Source organism: Notechis scutatus, chromosome 3, assembly GCF_049901735.1.
Source record: "Notechis scutatus isolate UNSWTSFEM ecotype Mainland chromosome 3, rNotScu1.2, whole genome shotgun sequence".
NCBI lineage: Eukaryota > Metazoa > Chordata > Lepidosauria > Squamata > Elapidae > Notechis > Notechis scutatus.
This window is the reverse complement of record NC_142011.1, coordinates 113,581,471-113,606,843: the sequence shown is the minus strand read 5'-3', so window position 1 is coordinate 113,606,843 and position 25,373 is coordinate 113,581,471. Positions and strand designations below refer to the sequence as shown.

The window sequence follows — 25,373 nt, the reverse complement described above, 5'->3', positions numbered from 1 at the left end:
TATTCTCTAATTTCCGTTTGGGCCTAGTTTCCGGAAAAGAGCTGTTGCCGCTAGATCTGAGAGATGACTACTATGTTCGCTGATACTGTCCTTATTGTTTTCATTTCGGTCTGCACCGCTTTGTTAGCGGAGGGTGAGTGGGGAAAAGGAGGATAGAATCAATTTCTCGGGACGGAGAGCAGGATGGTGGCTAGAGATACAGATAATCAGAGTTGGAAGGGACCTTGTAGGTCATCTAGTCCAATTCCCCCCCCGCCCAAGCAGGAGACCCTACACCATTTTTGACAAGTGGCTACAGTTAGGGTGATCTTCCTTTAACCAATTTTAATTGTATTTGTTGCAACTTCGTGCAATTCAATCGGTATTGGTATTCCATGATCATGCTAGAGTGGATTTTGCACTTTAGTTCAGTCGAGAGAGTGGAAATGGATGTTTGTATTGCAGTCGAAAGGACAAAGGATTGGGTAAGGGAATCAGGAAGGTGCTGGCTGACTTCTCAGGTGATTCAGAAACCGGTGCCCACCTGAATTCCACCTCAGAACCTTGGCTGGCTTATTTTGCCAGGGATGATTAAAATTGGCATATTTTAATTGCTTGATCCATTGTTTGAAGCTAAAAAAGTTAGAAATATTATAATAATTCTGGTCAGTCAAAATTGTTACAATTGAAATATCCACATTTATATGCACATGACAAAATGTAGAATTAAATGTATTTTTGTAATCTCCATGATAAACTTTAAAATCATTAAATCACATCCAGACCATACCTTTACACCAGAACATTATTAAACGTGGCATGCCAATTACACCAATAACTGATAATAATAAATCAGCATTATGCATTTTACAGAAAATATGCCTCAGAAGCGTCTTCCTAGATCTGTCTAAAACGGGTGTCATACACAATTTCATTGAGGGCCACATTAGGGTTGTGGGGGGGCATGGGTGTGGTGGGAGTGGCCAGTTTGACATCACTCATATGGGCCGCTGTCACCATCACCTGTGGTGGCCTGGGTGGGGATGGGGGAACTCTCCCTCCTTTCCTTCTTTTTTCACTTTTCTTCTTTTTCCTTCTCTCTTCCCTCTCATATCTTTCTTCTTCCTTCTCTTTCCTTCTTTTTTCTTTATCTTTCCTCTTTCCCTTTCTGTTTTCCTGTATCTTCTTGGATGCTCAAATGCAAAAGGGGAAACATTTCTTGATACCTCCTTGCCTTGTGTTCAAATGCCATTTTTGCTAGTAATTTGTGGGCACTTAAAATACTGAGAACAAACTAGGCTCAGTTTATCCCGTTCTTGCATTTAGTGGGGGCGCCCACAGACAACAGCACAGCAAAACTATCAAATGGTGGCTGTGATAGCTGATCAGAGCTCCTCTGTTTTTTATGTGCAACAGCTTTAGTGTTTAGGAACAGAGCTAAGTTAGAGAGAGAGGAGGGAGGGAGAGATTTCCTTGTAGACACAACACTTCCTTAAGAAAGGAAAGGTATTTTCTGCTCTCCCCTGCTCCAAGCTTGGCTTGCAAACTTGGAGAGCTGCATGAAGAAAGGGGCATGAACCTTGTTAGGGTGCCAGGAGCGGTAGAGGAAGAAAGTGAGGAAGAAGAAATAGCAGGAGGAAGTGCTGAGAAAACAAATTTTAAAAAAGAGAGAGAACAAACCAACTCAGCATAGCACAGTGCCTCTTAGCAAACAAACCCAAAGCATGCAGTCACCTCAGTTTGCAAAGGCTTGGACCAAGCAGCCAAAGCCCTTTAAGCTCACAAATCCAACACACACACATTAAACATCCAAACCAAACCAAACCATACCATGAAAAACAGGCAGGATGTTGCCAAAACACATGAGGCATCATCAAGCATCAAAAACAAAAGCAAAGAACTCCAGTTGAAGTTTAGTGGAGTCCGTGGTCTTGGAAAAGGTGCAAATGAGAGAGGGATTCCCTTGGAGAGACAGCGATTATGGTGAAAGGTAGCTTCTCCCTGCCCCTATTTGCACTCCGAAAAAAAGACATCCCCCCACATCTTGGGAGGGTTTCCCTTCAATGAAACTTTGGGAAAGCCCCCGGTTGCAAGTTGGGCTGCTGTGTGCTTGTCTCGCAAACTTGGAGAGGTGCACAAAGGGAACACAAGCCCAGTTGGTGTGCCTGGAGAAGGAGAGGAGGAAAGTGGGGAAGAAGAGGAAGAAGAAGAGGAGGTAGCAGGAGGAAGAGGAAGCAGGACCAGGGAGAGGGGGAGGAGACGAGGAGGAAGAGGAGGAAAGACGTGCAACTCAGGTGTTGCAAGCCAGTTGTAAGCACAGCCGCTGGAGGACATTTGCACTGGGCAAGAGGGCTTTGCATGCACCGGCATTACTGTTTGAGGGCATGAACAAAACCTTCAACTGAACGAAGCCCTCACACCCACATCCAGCCTGCCAGAATTCACCGCACCAGGGAAGGAATGAGAACCCGTTGTCCCGTGGAGCCTGCATGCATACAAGTGGGGCATTTGAGAGACCGCGCTGCCACCTTGGCCCCGCCCCCTGGGCATGCGCCCATACAATGGCAAGTGCACAGGCACTGGCATCCCCAGAGATGCCAGGCCCTTTGTGTGCTCACCAACTCCTGGGTGCGAGCAAGGGGGTGGGGGAGGCCCCCTGCTGGCTCTAGAGTGGCACCACAGATCTAAAGCTGACTGCGTATCGGCCCAGATGGCCACCACCATGTTGTAGATCGGCACTTGGTCAGGCCACCACAGACCAGTCCTTTGCTATTTCCAGGGCAGCCTCGTGAGCTGGATCTGGCCTGCGGACCTTGAGTTTGACACCCCTGTCTTAGATGTTCTGTCCTACTGATAGAACCCAGTGGTCTGAAGCTTTTTGTGTGTTTCTGCCCAGTTGTACATATTTTTATGTCTAATGTTTATTTCAGGCATAACATGGGTTCTGGTGTATAGAACAGATAAGTATAAAAGACTGAAAGCAGAAGTGGAGAAACAGAGTAAAAAATGTGAGTATGTTTGCAAGTACAGTAGCGCAGTGGTTAAAATGCAGTACTGCACTTACTTTTTTTTTAATAAAAGTTTTATTGTTTTTTAAGACAAACATAGACAAACACAACATAAAAACATAAAGCCATCTTCCATATATATACATACAGTGTGTCGGTTGGTTTACAAATTGTTTTGTGCTTCCACTTCTTAGTCTTCAATTACAATTACATTGCATACGTTCTCATATTGTCAATCAAATATTCCTAAATACATTAATACCATTGTTAATCAATCATTTGACTATACTATTATTCATTTATGTTTTATAAGATAATCCATATTTTACTTAATTTGTTTTATGACAGTTCATATTATCATCTCAAATCTATCCTATAATCATTTTGTAGATACAATAAAAAATACATCTTTATATATTCATTATGTTCTAAAAATCTACATATTTCATTACCATATTTTATTGTCTAACCATTGATAGAATAGATCGCAAATTTTATAAAATAGTTTATCTTCTTGTTCTCTGATTTCAATCTACTCATTTCAGCACATTCCAATATTTTCTTAATAACTTCCTCCTGTGTTGGTATTTTCTCATTTTTCCCGTTTTTGGCAAATACAATCCTAGCCACTGTTAATACATTTACCATCAAATATTTCAATTCTTTACTATATATTTCAGGTAAAATTCCCAATAAAAATATCTCTGGTTTCAAGTCTATATGCTTTTTTGTCATTTTTTCCAACCATGTGTGGATTTTAGTCCAATATTTTTTGGCATCCGCACAAGTCCACCACATATGGTAATATGAGCCAGGTACCTGACGACATTTCCAACATTTTTCAAATTTGTTCTTGAACATTCTTGTTGGGGGGAAATGCCACCTGTAAAACTTCTTATACAAATTTTCTTTATATGCAGTTGACATTGTCATTTTATAATTTTGAGACCACAATTTTTGCCATTTCTCTAGATCAATCCCATATCCAAAATTCTCCCCCCAAGCAATCATTGTTTCTTTAACTTGTTCTTCTTCTAGTTTAATTTCTAATAAATATCCATACAATTTTTTAATCACCTTTTCATCAGTACCTGTCAAAATCTTATCTAAATCAGTCAATTTATCATAGAAACCTTCTGTTTTAGAATCTTTATCATACCTTGAATGTATTTGCGCATATGAAAACCAATTCATCTTTATACCTTGTTCCTCTAGTTTTTGCATAGATTTAAGTTCACCCTTTTCATTCAATATTTCACCATATCTGTTTGTTCCTTTTTGTATATTATAGGATAAGAAAATGCTTCAATAGTCGATAGCCAGACTGGAATTTTCAAATAACATTGCTTTTTAGTCTTCTCCCAGTTTAACCACAGAGACTCCCGTGTATAATGTCTTCTAAAATACCCCTGTGTTTTAGTTCCTTTATACCATAAAAAAGCATGCCACCCCGTGGTTTGCACGGCTTCGGCGGCAGCAGGAATCCACGATTGTGCACGGTTTCTGCTTGCGCTTGCTGCTGGAGTGCCCCGAGCCAGCCGGCTTCAGGGCTAAGCCACCCCGTAGAGGTGGTCGAAGATAGGGGAGACCCGGCAGGGTTTGAGGGGAGCCGCATCTCCCCTCCTCAGCTGGCTTAACTCCCTTTTCCGAAGGTGGTAGAGTGGCGGTCAGAAATGGCCGCCACAAAGAAGCACTCATCCGGAAAAGAATGTGCAGGAGGAAGCTAAGAAGTGGCTGACCGGGATAAGAAGCAACATTCAAGATATCCTAGAATTTAAATTTTAAAAAAGATACATCGCTCCCAAAGAAGATCCAGAAGCAGCGAATGAAAGTGAAAAGGGAAAGTTTCTTTGTTTTCACTCTCCTTCCTTACGGTGACAGCAGATGAATGAGAAATCGGAAAAACCCGCTTTGGCATCAGCAGGTAATTAAACTGGAAAATCAAAGCCAAGGGGACAATAAAGATTTCTGATCACTGAAAAAACTTTTTTTCGCTGTAAGTGGGAAGGGAGAGGAAAAGAATAAGAGTAAGATTCGGCTGGAGGAGACTGGAATTTACAAGAATCTAAAGTTAAATTGTAACAAGACTTCTAAAAGATACATTTTAATTGGAACTTTGTAACTGAATTGTAACACCAGGAAGAGAAGGTGAAAAAAGAAGAAAGTGTTAAATGAAACAGCTTGTGTGTATTTGGACTGCTTGGTGACTTTGGGACTTTTGGAAATTATATTTCAATGATTAAAAACACTTGGGTAGTTTAATTATTTTTTTACAATGGCATCACTTGTGGAGGAATTGAAAATGGAATTTAAAAAATATAAAGAAGAGGAACAAGGGAAGGGCTCTTTTGGCTCCGTTTTTCATTTTTTAGAAATGGCGATCTCTACTTATGAGAAACTACAAGAACAAGAAGATTGGGACAAAGAAGAAGCCATCTTTAATGAACAAGTAACTTTATCTGGGGAAGAAAGGGGAAAGGGGGGAAAGAGAATGGAGAATTTAAGACCTAAAAAAACAACCAAAAAAGGGAAAAATAAGGTGAAAAGTGGATATAATGTCAGAAAGCAACAGAAAAGAGGAATACAGAAGAGGGAAATGGAGATGGAGAGACAAGGGGGTAAAAAGGGCAGAGTGAAGAAGCAAGGGAGGAAGGAAGGGAAGAGAAGCTACAAAGGTTTGAAACGATGTAAAGAAACAGGATTTATTTAGAGATAATGGGTAAAAATATAACTGAAAAAGAGATTCTGCAAAGGTACATAAGACTGTATTGTTGTATTAGAAATAATGTTAGAAAATTGGAAAAACATATGATTATAAAATGGGATAAAATATTCAATGTAATTCAGTGAAACTTTTTTTTCTTGAACAAAATAAATGAAATATGAGAGAATTGAATTAAGAAGGAATGGGAACATTTTAATTACATAATGTTTTAAAATATAAGTGAAATGGGGGGGAAGTAACTACGCAAAATTTATAAGTGTTCCCATAGAAGCATGATACCTATTTGAAAAGGAATGTGTAAAATGTTTAAGATTTAAATGAATATTAATTTTAACGATAGTTCAATTGGTATGGATTGTTGTTTTAATTATATATTTATAATTTTCTCTTTTTTTTAAATATAGTGCGTAGCTTTAGAATGTACTAAGCGGAATCCGAATGAAAGTCATAACTTATTATATAAGTTATTATTATTATTATTATTATTATAATATAACTTATTATATTAAGTGTTAAATTTTGGAGAAATATATAAAGGCGTCATACTCCAATCAGTGATAACAGGAGAAATTTTGTGTTAATGAGAAAAGATAATAGACAGCTGAAACAGAACAGACAAAGGATATAAGTATAATGATTTAAATTAAGATGAAATAAATAAAATAGAATTAAGAGAGTGAAAAGAGGGGAGAAGCTATATAAAAATGTAGAATGGTAATAAGATATGGAATGGTGTATAAAAGTGAGCATAAATTTGAATTTATGTCTGTACGAAGAGAAGTAACCCGGGATCAAGCTGCTTTCCAAAAAGATGTTTTATGTTTTGTGTTTTGTTTGTATATGTTTGTTTTTTAAAAATTAATAAAATTTTTGCAAAAAAAAAAAAAAAAAAGCATGCCACCCCAACAACAGATCATGTCCTTCTAATGTCAACAATCTAGCATTTCTTAATGTTATCCATTCCTTAACCCACATCAAATTTGTAGCTTGGTAGCACAACTCCCAGTTAGGCAAACCAAATCCTCCTTATTCTAGCATCTTGCAAAAGTTTTAATTTTATTCTCGCTTTCTTACCTTGCAATATATATTTCAACACAATTTTATTTAAATCTTCAAAATAATCTTTTCCAAACCTAATTGGAATTGTTTGGAACAAATATAAAATTCTGGGTAATATATTCATCTTGATTGTTGATATTCTCCCTATTAATGACAGTTGTAAATTTTCCCATTTCGCCAAATCTAGCGCTATCTGCTGTTTAAATTTAATATAGTTATTCCCTTTTAGTGTACTACATCTTGCTGTCAAATGTATCCCCAAGTACTTGATCTTATTCGTGACCTGGATTTTTAATACATCGCCAGTTCTTCCTTTTGTCTTGGTAACATTCTTTGTCAAAATCTTTGTTTTGTCTTTATTTATTTTCAAACCAGCCATCTTCCCGTATAAAAGATAGAGATCTTTTCTATCAATTTTAATGCTGTTTCTAGTGGGTCTTCTAAGATGAAAACCAGATCATCTGCGAATGCTTGCAATTTAAATTCTTTTTTAATTTTCATTCCTTTTATGTCCTTTCCTTCTCTAATATTTCTGTTTAGCACTTCCAAGGTTAACACAAACAATAAAGGTGGCAATGGGCACCCTTGTTCCTTTTCTTATATCAATAGAGTCCGTTAATTCTCCCTCTATCATTACCTTTGCTGTTTGCTTATGACATATAGCTTCTATTGCTTGGATGAATTTTTGACCCAAACCCATCTGTTCCAGTTGTAATAACATGAATCGCCAATTCACATTGTCAAATGCCTTCTGTGCATCTAAGAATATCAAAGCCATTTGTTTTTCAGGGTGTGCCTCGTAGTATTCCAAAGTGTCCAAAATTACTCTCATATTGTCTTTAATTTGTCTCTTTGGCAGAAATCCATTTTGATCAGGGTGAATAAAATTATTTAGGTATTTTTTAAGTCTTTCTGCCAATATTGGAGCAAAAATTTTATAATCTGCGTTTAGTAGGGAAATAGGTCTGTAATTCTTCATTTGTAATGGATCGGCCTCCTCTTTTGGGATAAGTGTAATATAAGCTTCTGACCATGATTTAGGTATCTTCTTCTTTAACATAACTTCATTCATAACTTCTAGCAATGGAAGATTCAACCATTCTTGTAGTGTTTTATAAAATTCCACTGGAAGTCCATCTGGGCCTGGTGCCTTTCCATTGTTTTGCTTCTTAAGTGATTCAGTTAACTCCATCATCGTTATATTGCTTTCTAACATTATTTCAATCTCTTTAGGTATCTGGGGTAGATTAGCATTCTGTAAGTACTGTTTAACTCTTTCATCGTCAATATTGTGTGTAGTTTCCCATAGTAGTCTCGTATAATTTCCTTCTTCTCTTTACTTCCATAGCAAACTTGGCCTTGATCATCTATTAATTGCAATATTTTCCTTGATTCTTTCTCCTTTCTCAGTTTATATGCTAACCATCTACCTGGTTTATTTGCATCTTCAAAATAATTCTGTTTCACGCCTCTGATTTTCTGTGCTAATTCTTCTTTTTCCATTAATCCCATTTTATGTTTAATTATATCCATTTTTAACTTAATGTCCTTTTTCTGTGGTATTTTCTGTAACTCTTTTTCAAGTTCTTTATACTCATCCTCTAATGCCTTAGAGCAGGGGTGGGCAAACTTTTTGGCTCGGGGGGCCGCATTCACTTTTAAAATTTGACAGACGGGCCGGGTCAGCACAAGATTTTTTGGGAATCGCCCCCCCTTTCCCCCCCCTTCTTCTCCTCCTTCCCCTCCCCTCGGAGGCCCCTGAGTCAGGAGTTGCTACTGCCGGCACGGCTCCACGCGGCTCCAGTCCCACGTTGCCTCGGGAAGGGAAAGGCAAAAAGGAAGAGCCGCGGCGGTGCTTTGTAACGGCAGCAGCGGCACCGGAGGTTCAGGCTCAGCGGCTCCTGGTTTTGCCTTTCCCTTCCCAAGGCAACGCAGGACTGGAGCCGCACGGAGCTGCGCCGGCGGTAGCAACTCCTGACAGCCCCAGCCGGACACCTGAGCAGAGCCCGGGCGGAACTGCCTGTTGCTGCTGCGGGCGCTGCTGTGGGCGCTGCTGCGGGCATCTGGCTGCCCAAGTAAAGAACCGCACCAGCTCAGGGCAACTGTGAGGAGCAAGAGGGGAGAGGCAGAGAAGGAGGCAGAGAAGGAGGAGAGCACCTGGCCAGTTGGGGAGGCTTCTTGTGCTGCGAAAGAGGCGGCTAATGATCTCCGGCTCCACTCTGCTTCTCCAACATCCGGCGCTGCCCTGTTCTGTGCGCCGGCTGCTCGGACTTGCTGGGCCTGACACAGAACAGGGTGGTGCTGGATGTTGGAGAAGCAGAGCGGAGCCGGAGATCATTAGCCACCTCTTTCGCAGCACAAGAAGAACAGGGTGGTGCCGGACCATTGGAGAAGCGGAGCAAAGCCGGAGATTAGTAGCTGCCTCTTTCGGCGCAGAAAGCTTCCCCAACCAGCCGGCTGGTCTCCTCCTTCTCTGCCTGTTTGTTCTGTATGGCCGAGGAGGAGGAGACCAGCTGAGAAGCACGCTGCCAGGCGGGGCCACGCGGCGCAGGGCAACACGCCACCGCCCAGCCCTGGCGAGGGAAAGCAGTGGGCGTTCCCCAGGCGGTGGCCTTGGCCCCGCTACCAGGGAAGCGGCTGCCCAGCTCCGTGTTGTGTGTGCAATTTTTTGGTGCGCGGCACGGGGTCTCTTGGCCGGCCCCAATTTTTTTTTCAGAGGGGAATATTTTTTTTCCAGAGGCGGGCCGTATTAAAATGACCAACGGGCCAGATGTGTCCCGCGGGCCGTAGTTTGCCCACCCCTGCCTTAGAGGCTGGTCTTTTCATGGTATTTCTTTTCCTTGTATAGTCTATTATCAAGCCTCTGGCATATGCCTTCATTGTATCCCTTACATTCTGTGTTGATGTGTCTTCCTTTTTATTTTCTTTAAAGAAAAAAGCCAGTTCTTTCTCCATCCTCTGTATGACGTCTTTTTCTTTTAGTATAGTATTATTTAACGCCCATCTAGATCTTCTTCTTTGTCCTTTCCATTTAATTGGCATTGGATTATGATCTGCCCAAATATTTGTTTCAATATTTATTTCTTGCATATTGGCTAACAATTCTGTTGACATGCAAATATCTATTCTGGACCATGATAAATGTCTATTTGAATAGAAGGTGTATTGTTTAGTCTTGGCATTTCTTTCTCTCCATGCATCTTTTAAATTTATTTCATTTGTCATTTTAAAAAAGGATTTAGGGAGTCTTTCTGTTTTGTTTTGTTGTTTTCTGTGTTGTATAGTCCAATTTATTGTCTACAATTCCATTAAAGTCTCCCATCATAACGATATTAGCATAGTCCAGTTCAATTATTTTCATATGTAGTTTTCTATAAAATTCTTCTTGATTGTCATTCAGGGCATAGATTGCAATCAGGAATGTTTTCATATTATTGTCCATTATTTCCACCATTAATAATTTTCCATCGTCATCCGTATAGATCAGTTTCGCTGGGATAGTATCTTTAATGTATAAAACCACTCCTCTTTTCTTGCATTGTGTCAAAGAAGTAAATATTTTCCCTAACTTTGGCTGTATCAACAGTTGTTCATGTTGCTTTTTAATATGTACTTCTTGTAGGCAGATTGTATCAAATTTTAATTTCTCTAATTTATGGAAAGTTTTCCTTCTTTTAACAACTGAATTAAGTCCTTTTATGTTAATTGTAATCAGTTTTTTCTCTTCCATGGTTATACTTTATAAGTAGGTTTGGCAGCTCTTGTAGATCTTGGTTCACGTTGTTCCTTAACTTCCACCTTTCCGCCTACTGCACCTTCTTCTTTTTCAGTCACTATTTGGCAATCCTCTTGGAATTCAATTAGTGACATTTCTTTTTCTGTCTCCTTCTCTCTCCCTCCAAAGTATTCAGTATAAAATAATTCAGCTTTCTCAACTGAGTCAATTCTGTGCCTCTGTTCTTGCCATGTGAACATTAAACCTTCTGGAATCAGCCATCTATAACTCACCTCTTTTTAAAGTAGAATTTTAGTCAGGAATCAGTATTCTCATCTCTCTCACTCTTCTGGGTACTTGTTTTAGGACCACAATCTCCTTATCTTTATATTTCAATGTTTTCTCTCTTGCCACCTGCAATATTTGTGTTTTAATGGCTTTCTTTGTAAATCTGATGTGAACTTTTCTTGGTAAGCTATTTCTCATTGCATATCTTGGGAAGACTCAAAAAACCTCGTCTATTCCATCCATCATCTTCCCTTTGGTTATTTCCAGAGCTTCAGCCAAGATTTCTATCATTATCTCAGCTAAGTTTTGTCCCTTTTCTTCCTCTATGTTTTGAAATCTGAGATAAAATTCCCATTTATTATCTTGTTCAACCACTGTTAATCTGCCATCAATATCTCCAATCTTCTTATCTCTTTGTTTATCTTCTTCAATTTTTTTGAATTTCTCATCATACTTCATCATCATTTGTTGAATATTCTCCACCTTTTCATCAGTTTTTTCTATTCTCTTTTCAATATTCTCTGTTCTTGCTTGTATGCTTTGAATTCCTTGCATTATCATCTGCAATGTCACCTTTTCCTGCTCTTTTTCTTGTTGTAACATCGTCTGTATTGAGCGTTGTCCTCCAGATGGTGAAGAGGAAGAAGTAGGAATTGAAGAACCAGCCGCTGTTAGTTTCCTGCTCATTTCAGACAATTCAGAATCTTCAGGTTCTTCTAGACCAGGGGTCAGGGAACTTTTTTACCTTTTACCCCCCCAAAAATTTATAAACGCCGACGTTACCCCCTTGATTTGAAAGGAAGGAAATCATACACTATTTGTATGTAAACCAGTGGTCCCCAACCTTTTTGTGCCAGGGACCAGTTTCACTCAGAAACACTTTTTCAAGGACCGGGGGAGAGAAAGAGTCCGAGTTTGGTGGTTTGCTTGCAGACGTTTCATTATCCGACTAGGTAACATCAGGGAACGCCAATGCCTCCTCATTGCAACCCTGAGCGACAGATAGTCCCTGCAGGATGGCTGAGAAGCCTCGCCTCTCGGCCCTGCCTTCATCAGCCCCATCCCTCAGGTGTCTGCCTCGTTCCTCTCTCAGTCGCTCTCTCACTCCTCACCAGCCCAGGAAGAAACTGCTTCAAAGAAGCCGGCAGGGTGGCTTTTCCTGTCGGCGCAGCTTCCCCAAAGCGCCCGTTCACCCCCACCCCGCCGCCCACGGTTCAATCCTCCGTTCTGCCTGCCTGCCTTCGTTTCTGGTGGTTTCGGAGCGCAGCTTCTCCGAAGCGCCCGTTCACCCCCCCGGCTTCTTTGAAGCAGTTTCTTCCTGGGCTGGTGGAGGAGCGAGAGAACGACTGAGAGAGGAATGAGGCGGGAGGAAACCGAAGCTGCTGAGCCAGAGAGCAGGACAGGCTTCCGTTGCTTCCTCCCTCCCCTTCTCTCATTTGTGTCCTTGATTCCCGATCCCAGCAGCATTCACCGAAGGCGAACAGAATGTCGGAAATAAAATGCCTGGGGGTAATGAGAATGGTCGCGCCAGCGCGACCGTCCTCATTACCCCCAGGATTTTCAGTTTTACCCCATTTGGGGTAATTTACCCCTGTTCCCCGACCACTGTTCTAGACCTTAATCCACTCATGAAATAACCAATTGTAAATCCAAGTTAAAATAGTGGGAAAAAAGAAGCAAGATAGGAAAAAAAAAGATTTCTTCAGGTTCTTGTATACCTTAATCCAATCAATTAGTTAAATAGCAGTAAAAACTCAAAAAAGGAAGAAAAAAAACATAAACAGAAAAAGAAAAAAATTGTTAAATCTTGTAGAAGGCAGAAAAATAAAAAGTAAAAAACTAAAAAAAAAGAATTTCTTCAGGTTCTTCAACACCTTAATCCAATTAAAAAGTCTCAGGTATGAAAAAGTATACAAAAACAAGGAAGCCACAAAAAAAAACCCAATATGGAAGGTAAATAAAAAATGCAGGAGAGGGAGAGAGAAAAAAGAAAAAAGACTACTCCCTTAAAAAAAGAAGAAGGAAAACATTAATACTAAGACTTTTCCTTTAAAATAAAATGCAAAAGTAAAAATTAGGCTCCAAAAGCAAAAAGAAAGACAAAAGCAGGTTCCAAAAGTCCAAAGATCCAAATAACTATTACAAGTAATAAGCTGATGAGGGTGTGTGAGGAATAGCCCAACTTAAAAAAGAGAAAAAGAACACACTGCACCTATTTAGTTATCCAAGGCTTTTGTTAATTTTTATAGTTCTCTTCTCTAGAGTCTTATCATCTTTTTCTGTATACTTCAACACCAGACTCCAGCTACTGATAGAAACCCAGAAGAGTACCTGCAATAACTCTCCCATGCTCTTCCCTCTATCTTATCAGACAGGCTCAAAGTCCTTGAAAAGAAGTCTGAATTCTTTCTCAGCTTTGTCTGGTCAAGAGAGAAAAGAAGAGAAACAATATTTCTAAGCCTCTAGTTGGCAGTGTTACAAAGTTTCCTCTGTTTTCACTTTCCCCCTCCTTTTCCAAACAAATTATTATAAAAATTAATTAAAAAGGAAAAAGGGTTTAGAAAAAAGAAGGCTAAAAGGCCTAAAATATTGTAAAGACAAAAAGAAGAGACAAAAAAGAAAAATAAAGTAGAAAAAAAGACCAGTCCAGTTCAAAGTAAAAAATCATATATGAAGAGTCTAGCAAAAAAAAGAAAAAATTAATTTGACTTCCCGTTTAAAATCGCCGCTTAATTACTTCTGTCTGAGATTTTACAGATTCTTTCTTTCCTTAGGGTGTCCTTTTAAATCTTAAAGTAAAGAAATAATTCTCACCAAACCGGCACACTTTCTCTTTCTATCCTCTTCCGTTTCGGAGCTGTCCCAACTTCAGTAGCTTTAATGGCTGCCTCTTTGCTGCTGGCAAAAAGAGCTTCTCCTGGATCTACCAGGGACTTTGCAGTGTCCCTGGGATCGACAGGATGCACTCTTTACATTCACTGTTTCTTTGGGACGGTTTAGATTGGTTTGGACCGTCCAGGAGCAAAGATATTGGCAGTGATCTCAGACCTCCAAGATCGCATGCCGTATCGTCGCGACGCCAGTTCTGCCCTCAGTACTGCACTTACTTCTGCTGACTGCCACCTACCAGCAGTTTGGCAGTTCGAATCTCATCGGCTCAAGGTTGACTCAGCTTTCCGTCCTTCCGAGGTTGGTGAAATGTGGACCCAGATTGTTGGGAGTAATATGCTGATTCTGTAAATCCCTTAGAAAGGGCTGTAAAGCACTGTGAAGCGGTATATAAATCTAAGTGCTATTGCTATTGCTACGTTCTTATGTACGGCTGAGTTACATTCTTTCCTAGGCTCAGTTGTAGTTATAAATCTTTGTGGTTGGTTTGTGATCTATGTGCAGTAACCCCAGCAGCCAATGCTTCCCAAGTGAGATACACGTTGCAAAAGAATGGTAAATATAACAATAGCCAGCAAAGGTGAAAGACTGGCATATAAACTCTGCAATTTTATGTATATTCGGGATCTGTTCATCTTACAAATGAGTTGCTTATGCAAAAATTTGCAAATTAACTGGAACTCTTTGATCCAAAATGAAGTAGAAAAGAAAATTCTATAGGCAGGATGCAGATTAGAAAGACAGTTTGGATATGTCTTGAGCTCTCAAGAATAATTTTGTCTCCCCCAACATCCCTTAACTCAACATGAATGGTAATCCCAAAACCTGTCCATCTGTAATTTGATAGTTTTTAAAATAAATACACCAAGCAACAATGCCTTCATGTATTTATGAAACTTGCAGTCATATTAAAAACAATTGGAAGATTAGTTAATTTTCTCCCAAATCAGTAAAGATTATTCTTTTTCACAATTTTCTATTATATGAAATTGAATAGACTTAATCCACACAGAAATGGCAACTGTAAATGCAAATATGTAATTCTTTCAAAAAGTAAATATGGGATGTTCTTTAAAAAAAACCATGAAATACATAGGAGGCCTGATTCTGAACCAGCACATTTATTTCCCTGAAAATGAGCAAGCTTCCAGTAGAAGAGAATATTCTGAGCAAGTTTCATCTCCTTCCTCATTAGGATCAACTATGCAAGTTATAATTCATTGCAAGATAAACTAATTTAGACAAAGCAAAACTCCCTTAGTCTTTTGTTTTTTCATTCTTTCATTTTCTGCTGAGATTAGAAGACTGGGAAGCTTTTCTGGGTGAGGGAAATTTGTCTTCCTGGTACCCTCTATGAATTGTATGGGTAGATGAGGCACACATTTATTCACATATTTCCACTTATATATGTCTATAAACTACTCACAATAACTTTAGATTTTTGGTGTGGGTGCAAAGCAATGAAAAGAAAGGTGGTTTTCTAAGGAGGAATTGTTTATGAAAATAATTGGCTATATTGTCTAATTCCTACAGTGGAAAAAAAGAAGGAAACAATAACAGAATCAGCTGGTCGACAGCAGAAAAAGAAAATAGGTAATGCCAAGTGCTGAAGTTTGTGTGTGCTGTGGAATGGAGGGGAGGGGAGAGGATGGGATAGATGAGAAGAGAAGAGAATTTTTTATTGACCAAGTGTGACAAGGAATTTGTCACCGGTACATAAGCTCTCAGTATACATATAAATAGCAAGTAATACCATAGGTATTCATAATCATAGTTTATATTCATAATCATAGTTATTAATCATAAGTTATAAACAACAATTAATAAATCATAAGAAACCAAAAGGAGAAGATAGAAGGAAAGATGAGAAGATAAAAAAAAGACAGTGCTGTGAGAATTAAGTGCTCAGCAGAGCGATAGCATGGGGGGGCGACTATTTGGTTGTTTTGGCATGCAGTGCTCTATAGTGGCGTCCTGAGAGGAGAAGTTGAAACAGTTTATGACCAGGATGTGAGGGGTCTGTAGATATTTCCTCAGCCCTACTTCTGGTTCATGCAGTATACAGATCCTCAGTGGAAGGCATGCTGGTTGTGATTGTTTGGCTGATTACAGTTTGCCAAACTACCAATTGGCAGGATATCAAGAGTGGGCAGTAAGTGGTATCTGTATCTAAATAGGACAGTAGCAGAGACTACCAGGAAATGCATACAGCCCATGAGCTGCATAGCCATGTTTTTGGTTTATGTTTTTCCCTATTTTAAAACTGAATAAGCAATGACATTGTTCTTGATTCTGGAATGTAATCATGGAGTTCAATGTATACATGAAAAATAGTAGTGACCTTCCATTTCCAGTTGGAAGTTTTCTTACAACACTGTGTTTATCAGTGCCTACAAAGTTTTGAAGAAAAGGGGACTCCATTGTATTATGTACACTTTTAGGACATGGGTAGTTGATCTGAATCTTCAGACTTCCCAATATGCCTCTTTGTGTTATCATAAAGTGCTTTAGATCAGTGGTCCCCAACCTTTTTTGTACCAGGGACCGGTTTCAAGCAGAAAATTTTGCAAGGACCGGGGGAAGGGAAGGAGGCTTCGCTCTCTCGCTGCTCCACCATCCAAGGAAGAAACTGCTTCAAAGAAGCGGGGGCTTTTCCTGTCGCCGCAGCTATTCCGAAGCGCCGTTTCACCCCCACTCCCACCCGCACGCGCGCACGCGCGCGCTTCAATCCACAGTGTCCCGTTCTGCCTGCCTGCCTGCCTTAGTTTCTGGTTGTTTGGGAGCAGCTTCGGCTGAGAATAATAACTATTCGCCTCTTTTACTCAGCTGAAGCTGTTCCGATTCAACCATTAACGAAGGCAGGCAGGCAGGCAGAGCGGGCGGGCGGGCGGGCGGGGTGGGGGTGGGGGAGAAACGGGCGCTTCGGGGAAGCTGCGGCGACAGGAAAAGCCCCCCCCCCGCTTCTTTGAAGCAGTTTCTTCCTGTGCTGGTGGAGGAGCGAGAGAGCGACTGAGAGAGCTGACCCAGAGAGAAGGACAGGCTTCGGTTGCTTCCTCCCTCTCCCTTCTTTCATTTGTGTCCTTGATCCCCGATCCCAGCAGCATTCACCGAAGGTGAAGAAAGCCGCCATTTTTTTAAAAAAAAATTCTTTGCGGCCCGGTAGAGAGTGCTCCACGGCCCGGTACCGGTCCGCGGCCCGGTGGTTGAGGACCCCTGCTTTAGATGATACTTGGCTCATTGGAAGTTAATTTCCTATTTTGTACACTGATCTAACATTTTAATGCTTTCAGAGAGGCAAGAAGAAAAACTGAAGAACAACAATAGAGATCTGTCAATGGTAAGTGTTAGAAAAGAGGCTGGTCCTGTTCAATAGAATTATGAATGTGGTCATAAGTCAAGGACTACCTGTACAAGAATTGGCTTCAGACTTCTTCCCTCTTGTATAGGTAATCCCAGATTACTTCAAAGTTCTGGGTAATCTGGGATTACTTATACAAGAGGGAAGAATTGCTTAATTCTTAAAGTTTAATTAGTTTGATTGCTGGGTTATATTATAGGTCATGTAATCATTCAGCAAAGTCTGATGCTTTTCAACATTTGGTCAAGTTGTTCTTTGTAATCATTCTTGGACCATAGGGAGTACCAGAAACTTAATGGCAAGAGTTTTGTCTCTTCACAACTTCTGTAGGAATACCTCATATCTTGATAGAATATTGAGCATGCATACTTGAGCATGCAGGTTTTTTTCAATGTACTTTTTTCATAATCTATAACTATAACTTTACAAAATTGAAATCAACATTCTAAAAAACCAATATTCTTAATACATTTTTCTCTTAATTTTAATCCAACACATAATAAATTGTCAAATGTAAATAACTTATATTTATAATGCTACAATAATTTCTTTACTTAAATTCAATCTAATCCTCAAATCCCAAAGTCAAAAGTTGATTTTCAAATTGAGCAGTTTTTGAATAAAAATAATAGTTGCATTTATCACAAGAAATGAGAAGTAACCAGATTAAGATATTTCTTTGTATTTCAATCTTATTTGTATGGTCTTAAAACATTGAACAGGATTTAGTAATGATGAATAATAATTCACATACATGCACAACCTGCAATGAAGATATAAAGACTGGATATGTTTTTTTGGAATGGAAGATAACTAATCCATGAATGATTGAGGGAATTTGTCAGAATCCACTGCAGAAATTGGGCATTGTTTTAGAATTACAGTTAGAAAGGGCCAATGAGATCATGGAATACCCATATCTGTTGAGCATAGGAAGCCAAGGTTCTGAATTAAAGCAACCCAAGAAACCTGTGTTGTCTATGTTAATCTGGTGAAGAGAATCTGTGCCTCCTTTGGTACCGTATTTTTCAGAGTATGACACACTTCCCTCCCCCAAAAAAATGAGTGGAAATGTCTGTGCATCTTATATAGCGAAAGTTGCCGAAGCCCTGCCCACTTGCCGGCCCCCACCCTCCGGCCTCTGCCTCCCAGCAATTTGCCTCCTTGCAGCAAATAGCAAACAGCTTGGTCAGCTTCAGCATAGCCTGATTTAGCGCAAACAGCTGATTGGCGGTTGGATCGGCCTCCTGGAATACTGACAATCAGCTGTTTCAGGCTGCGGGGATTGCCGCTGCCCATTGCCTCTGCTACCTATCGCTGCCTCCATGTGCCCCATTTTTGGCCTCTGCATGTCCCATTTTCGGCCTGTTCCAGGCAGTGGGGATAGGCAGCAGCGGTGATCCCCGCTGTCTGGAACAGGTAAAAAACGGAACACGTTAAGGATGAAAATGGGTGTGCAGAAGCCGAAAATGGGATGTGCGGAGACTGAAAATGGGGTGCACAGAGGTGGTGATAGGTAAAAACATTCCTAATGAGATTTAACTATTCTAAGTTTTCTCCCTTTTAATCTATTCTTTTAAAAAACTGGGAGCCAGTAAACATTTGAAGTTCACAAATTCCTTTGATATTGCCAGTTCCCAGGCCAGGACTGGAAACAACTCTGTGCTCAGTTCAGAAATTTTAAAGTATCCTGGATAGATAATTATTATAGTACTAGCTGGATACCCATGCTTTGCCACAACACTATGTGATTGGGCTATGCAGGAGAAATCCAGTTCACAATCCATTGGCTCAATGGTTAGTGATTGAAACACATAAGGGAGTATCGTTCCCGCCGCTTTGAATCCAGAAGCAGTTCCATAGGTGAAAGGTGTAGACATTTTGGTGAGGTACCGACGTTTAGTACAGTAAGGAGCCCCAGACTGCTCCTGAGTGAAGGAGTGGAACAGAGCCAGTTTGAACTGAGGTAACAGAATGTGAGTCAACTGGCAGTGATCGGGCTATGAAGGAGAAATCTGGTTCACAATCAGTTCAGTGGCGGTTGATTATTGAAACATATTAGGGAATATCGCTCCTGCCACCTTGAGTCTGGAAGCAATTTCATAGGTGAGGCAACTGGCAGTTGGAACAGAGTTCTTTTCAGGTGGGGAGGGGGAGTACTGTATTAAGAAATAGTAATGATCTAATGGTCATTTTGAAAAATTCTTTCTTAGTGAGCGCCTAGAAGCCAAGGATTATACGTGCCAAATTTCAAGTTTGTAGGCTTTACAGTTCTGGAGATTTCATGATGAGTGAGTGGTACTTGGCTTTTATATATATAGATTAGTTGAAAAAGAACCAACCTTCAATACCATACTATCTAGACAGTATAATCCTTTAAAGTATTCGTGTTTAAATAGAAGAGAAGCTTCAATTAGACAAAATAGGGCAGCAAGAATATTGTCTGGGATTGAATAATATGATCATATGATGGCAGATTGTTTCATGATATGATTTAATGCAATGGAATTGACTTTTAAAGCAATAAATGACTTGAAACTAAACTACCTGAATGAGCATGAAATACACATAGATACATGGTTGTTATGGTATATTCTTTGGTGTCAGGTAATTTTAACATTAACCGTGGCATTTCTGTTTATTTTAAAAGATTTGTATGGATGCCAATCTTAAAACAACTCTGGGAGGCTCACAACAATAAAACTATAAAAACCATAACCCCCCATTAAAGATCAGCCCCTCAATCAACTTCCCAGAGTACTCTAACATTTATCTGCAGACTCTTATCACTTTTATCCCACTGCCTAGTGAAAAGCCAGGTTTTAATGACTAAGAAAGGCTAAGAGGATGGGGCCTGCCAGATAGCTTCGTAAATCCCTTTCTTCCCTCAGCCTCTTTCACACTTTGGATTCTTATTTATCAAAATAGTAATGTTTTCACTTTTATTTGCAGGTTCGCATGAAGTCCATGTTTGCCATTGGTTTTTGTTTTACTGCTCTGATGGGAATGTTTAATTCCATGTAGGTATTATTGATACCGTTTTTATTTTAAAAGAAAGATTCTTGGTGCTTTCTGAGCTTGGTTACTTTCTTGCAGACATTTCATTAGGTAATATCATCAGTGCTTAATCAGGTTGGATAATAAAGCCAAATCTACCTTTCCAATAAGCAACTGAGTTGGAAGATAATTTAAAAGCAGTTTATTAGGGTACCCTGATAAAGTAGGTCTCTATAAAAAAAGAAGAGAGAAACTTGGGCCCCATGTTTCCCTTCTTTTATACTTAACCTAACACAACAAAGAAAATGAAAGAGGAAAGTTGATTGGACAGAGTAAAAGTAATCTCCCCTTTGCACAGGAAATCAGTTACATGTAGTCAATGTGACATTTGTATTGCATAATATCACATATGTTCATTAAAATGAGGTCTGATATCAGAAGGGGCATAATTGTAAGGAAAAAGGTTGTTTAGAGTTCACGAAAGAGATAAGCCAGACCCCAAGTTATTCTAACAAACTTTTTATCTGGAGGTAGTCTCCAGCTTGTTTATCAGTTTAGAAATGTTAAAAGCTAATAAATCTGAATATCATTTTAAAAGAGAGAAAATAAATCAAATTAAAATACAAGGTAACTATGTTAGTTAACAAATAACAAAACCCACGTTATTTGCCCCTCAAAAATTGATTAATTTTTTTAAAATCATTTTTAAAAATTTAATCTGATTTATTTTTTATTTTTATCAAATTTATTTTAATAAAATGCTTTTGGAGTAAAAATCTATCTAAAGACAATTTTCTATTTAAGATAAATTAATAATGTAGTTTATTCATAAAATAGAGCTTAGTTATGTAGCATGAGGCTGTATATTTTGCGATATTTACATTTTTGGTAAATTAATTCAGTGAATTCAAACTCTGCAAGCTGAGATAACACGCACTGCATTGATGCATTCACACAATTTCACAGTAACCATGTGATAAATCATAAAGTTCAGGAATATTCCTTTATTACATTGTTTTGCAAATCTATGTACAATACAAACTCTATGATTGTTTGAAGAGAAATGCATCTCTACCAGGCTCTAAATGTGAGGAAGAAGGGCAAGTAGTAAAAATGAAAGTGAAACCTTCTAAGCAGCTTATAAACCTTGTGATATTTCTGACATAGCTTGAAGTGTTTTATTTCTCCCTTGAGAAGCAAATTGGCATCAGGCCATAAAAGAGACCCAATTTGGAAATATTTTAATGAAGTTCCTCTAGCTATGGGTAAAACAAGTACGCATGCAAAATGCAAGCAATGCAACAAAGAAATGCAAAGCCTGGTGGCCCGAAGGAAACAACATCAAAAGTGCTGTGAGGAAAGGACCATGTTTGAAGAGGCAGGAGCTTCAGGTGGGTAAACTCTTTTTATTTCACCATAGTTTTTAGACTGCCATGAAGTATTGTTATGCTAAAGCAATAATATCTCTGCTATTATTACTGAATGGCACTGCATTTTTATACAGTTGCCGAAAAAAGAAATAATGAGTTGAAATATGCAAATATTCCTTTTTAGGCTGTACTGTGTGTAAATACAATGAGAAATTCACAATAAGCATACATGGTTTAAATAATAACAGCATTGATTTTTTTATTTAGGTGAAACCACCATCAACATAAAAGATTCTGGAAACTATCCACTTTCTAAATCGCCATCCTCTTATTCTACAGTTTCAGAGTTATCTCTCCAGGATAGTGCATCAGTCACACATCATGTACACATATCTGCAATATATCACCTAAAAGAAAAAGAAAAACATCTGGAACCATAGATAACTTTGTGATAAAAACCAGCAGATTAGAAAAAGAGTTAATTGATGAAAAAATTGCTTGGTTTGTTTATGCAACAAACTTCTTTCCGTCTGCTAGAAAATACACACTTTGCTAATATGATTCAGTCACTGAGACTGGATACAATCCACCAAGATGTTGCAGGGAAACTGCTGGATAAAGTATATGATGAAGAAATTATGCAATGTGCAACAAGTCAAGAAGGTAAAATTGTTAACCTAAGTCTTGATGGGTGGAGTAATGTCCACAATGATCCTGTTGTATGTGCTTGTATAACAACAGAAGAAGGCAATGTATTCCTTGCAGAAACAATTGATGCTTCAGGAAATGCACACCCAGCAGCATACTTAGAAGAAGTAGCAGCAAAAGTTAACGTGCAAAAAAATTCAAATGTCAAGTATGCAGTTTGGTCACAGACAACACTGCAAATATGTCCAAAATGAGAAGTAATTTAGAACAACATGAAACTACCAAGCTAATAACATATGGTTGTAGCGCTCATTTGATGCACCTCTTAGCCAAAGATTTCTGTGTCCCAGAAATAAAGAGTAATGTTGAAATTGCTAAATACTTCCATAGCAATCATTTTGCAGCATCAGCTCTGAAAATAATGGATGGAACCAAGCTAACGCTCCCACAAGATGTTAGATGGAATTCTGTAGTGGACTGTTTTGAACAATATATAAAAAAACACCTATTCTGATCACCGTTTGTGAGCAAAATCGAGAAAAAAATAGATGGCAGTATCACAGCCAAAATCCTCAACATTGGGATTAAGAGAAATGAATTGAGCTTCCTTTTTTCTTCTTCAATCTGAACAGCATGTTATCTGGACACAATTAGATTTAAGTAAAAATGCAATATTAATCAACATAAATCATAAGCATAATAAACATCAGTAATAATTGCAAAACTAATACAGTTTATCCATCTTACAAAATTTTCAGTTGAGTTGTTTATTATCTTTTAGATCTTATTAAATTCTAATCTCTGATTCTATTAGTTAACCATTGATAAAACAAGTCACATGTCAAGAAATATTCTGTTTCTTCCTTTTATTTTAAGTGTTAATTTATCCATCTCAGCACATTCTAATATTTTTTATTACACTTTCATCTCTAGGGATCTCCATTTTTTCCAATGTTGTGCAAACACAATTATTGCGGCCGTTAATACATCTAAAATATGTTTTCCCTTCGTTATACTGTTCTAGTAATATATCCAACAAGAATATCGTTGGTTTCAATGTTTTATCATTTTTTCTAACTAAGTATGTACTTTAGTCCAATATTTTTTTGCCCTTGAGCATGTCCACCACATATGGTAGTATGAATCTGATTACACTTTGAGCATTTAGCTGATAAATTTTCATACATCTTTGCTAATCTCACTGGTGGTAGATGCCACTTATAAAACGTTTTATATAAGTTCTCTTTATAGGCCATTGACATTGTTAACTTACAATTTCTATCCCACAGTTTCTGCCATTTCTCCAATTCTATTGGATAGCCAAAATGTTTAGCCCATCTTATTGTTTCTTTCACTTGTTCTTCCAATTTAATACTCAATAAATAATTGTACATTTTTTATTAGTTTTTTATTTGTCCCTAGTAGTATTTGATCTAGTTCTTTATAAAAGCCCTACATTCTTGTGTCTTTCTCGTATCTTGATTGTATTTGCACATATGGCCATTATGCTAAAATAAATTCCTTGATTGGTCAGTTCTTGTTTAGATTTGAGTTCCCCATGTCATTTAAAATAACCTTATATCTTACCATTTTTTCCGCATCAATCACATTAGTATGTATCAGTGCCTCCACTGTGGACAGCCAGACTGGTATTTTCATATAATGTCTTTAACTTTTCCCCATACTAACAATAATGCATTTCTAACAAAATGTATTTGAAAGTATCCATGCATTTTACTTTTGCCATACCATAAAAAAGCAATTGGAGATCATGCCCCTCCAAATTTAATAACCTTTTATGTCTCAAATTTACTCATTCTTTCACCCAAACAAGTGCAGAGGCTGGTAGTACAGCTCCCAATCTGGCAACCCAAAGCCCCCTTTATGTTTAGTATCTTGTAGGAGTTTCAATTTTATTCTTTTTTCCCTTGCCAAATATATTTTAATATCATTTTGTTTAGTTCTTCAAATACTTTTTTCCTAGTTTTATTGGAATTGTTTGAAATAATAATAGTCTCGGCAAGATATTCATTTTTATTGTAGCTATTCTTCCTATCATCGATAGCTGCTGATTTTTCCATTTCTCCAAGTCTAATTTAATCTGTTGTAACCATTTTATATAATTATCTTCTTTGATAGTTGCACATCTTCCTGAAACCCGTTTGAAGCTTTAAACAAAATCTAGAAAAATAGTTTTATTGCTGATGCTGTTGAAATTTGGAAGGAACTAAGTGAGCATTTAGAAACACAACGACACGCTGACAAGCAGAAATTACAAGATTCTAAAAAGTGAATGGGACAAGCACTGTCTCCAGATACTTTTCTCGCAAACATTGTCAATATCTGGTACCAGGGTCAAACCTTAAGTGCTGACGAAGCCATGACATGAGTATCCAGCAATCATCTATCTCTAGTACCAACTATAATGAACTTCAGAGCTAAGGGGGAACCATTCAAGAAATACATGTTTGCTAATGAGGTTTTAAAGAAAGTTTCACCAGTGAACTGGTGGAAGTCATTTAAGCACTTGGATTCAGAAAGTGTTGAAGTAATGATTTCACTTTTAACTGCAGCGGCCTCTTTTGCTGGCGTTGAAAGAATATTCTCTAATATTCTTATTCACTCTAAATTGAGAACTCGTCTGGAGCCTGATAAAGCAGGAAAGATAGTTTTTCTTTTCCAGATCATGAACAAACAGAACGGAGATGAAAATGACTGAGCTGCAGAAGACCGTGTTTGAAGTTTGTTTTAATGTGGACCCAGCTGATATATTCAGTTTTAAGTTCTTTTGTTGGTTTGTTTTTCAAAAATATTTTGTTTATGCACCTCAGTTACTAAACATTGATGTTTAAGTAAATACAAGAATATGTAATATGTTATTGTTTTAATTAAATAAAAGAATTTGAATAGTTTTCCAACTATGTGTGATTAACCTGTTAACCTAAAATTGTTCTTGATATTACTGTTTTACTAACCTGACAGCTTATTATTCTAAATAGGAAATCTTCATTTTGTTTGCAAATAATAAGATTAAAGATTCTAACTACAGCAAAAATGAGGCCTTATATTTAAAGAGCACCTGTCATTTCAGATTCATCATGGAAGCGCCTGTTAGCAGGCATCCATTCACCTGCTGTCGCCATGTCCCTCACTTTGTTGTGTTACTGCCGCTTCACCAGCCATCCCATTAAAGTGAATGGGACTGCTGGAAAATCAACAGCAGATCAGAGGAGGAGCCACTGTGGGACAGAGATGACAGTTGCTTTTTAAAAATTATGATTTAAATTGAGTTGATTTAAACCAAGCCTTTTTACCAGTGATTTAAATCATGATTTAA

The 25,373-nt window shown here is 38.4% G+C and overlaps 1 protein-coding gene across 5 annotated transcripts in view; it reads left to right on the top strand.

The window, feature by feature from the left end:
• Positions 1-43: 43 nt before the first annotated feature.
• Positions 44-25,373, top strand: part of TMCO1 (transmembrane and coiled-coil domains 1) — a 72,641-nt gene continuing 47,311 nt past the window's right edge. For 2 of the 5 annotated variants that reach the window (XM_087962533.1, XM_026687049.2), the window contains exons 1-5: positions 44-133; positions 2,910-2,987; positions 15,197-15,256; positions 16,954-17,000; positions 19,974-20,041. In XM_087962533.1, the coding sequence (XP_087818659.1) occupies positions 64-133; positions 2,910-2,987; positions 15,197-15,256; positions 16,954-17,000; positions 19,974-20,041 (323 nt within the window). In that variant the 5' untranslated portion in view covers positions 44-63. Of the gene's footprint in view, positions 134-2,909; positions 2,988-15,196; positions 15,257-16,953; positions 17,001-19,973; positions 20,042-21,212; positions 21,410-21,655; positions 24,955-25,373 lie in introns of those variants that run through there. The other 3 variants (XR_015749103.1, XM_087962534.1, XM_087962535.1) reach the window with 3 other exon arrangements.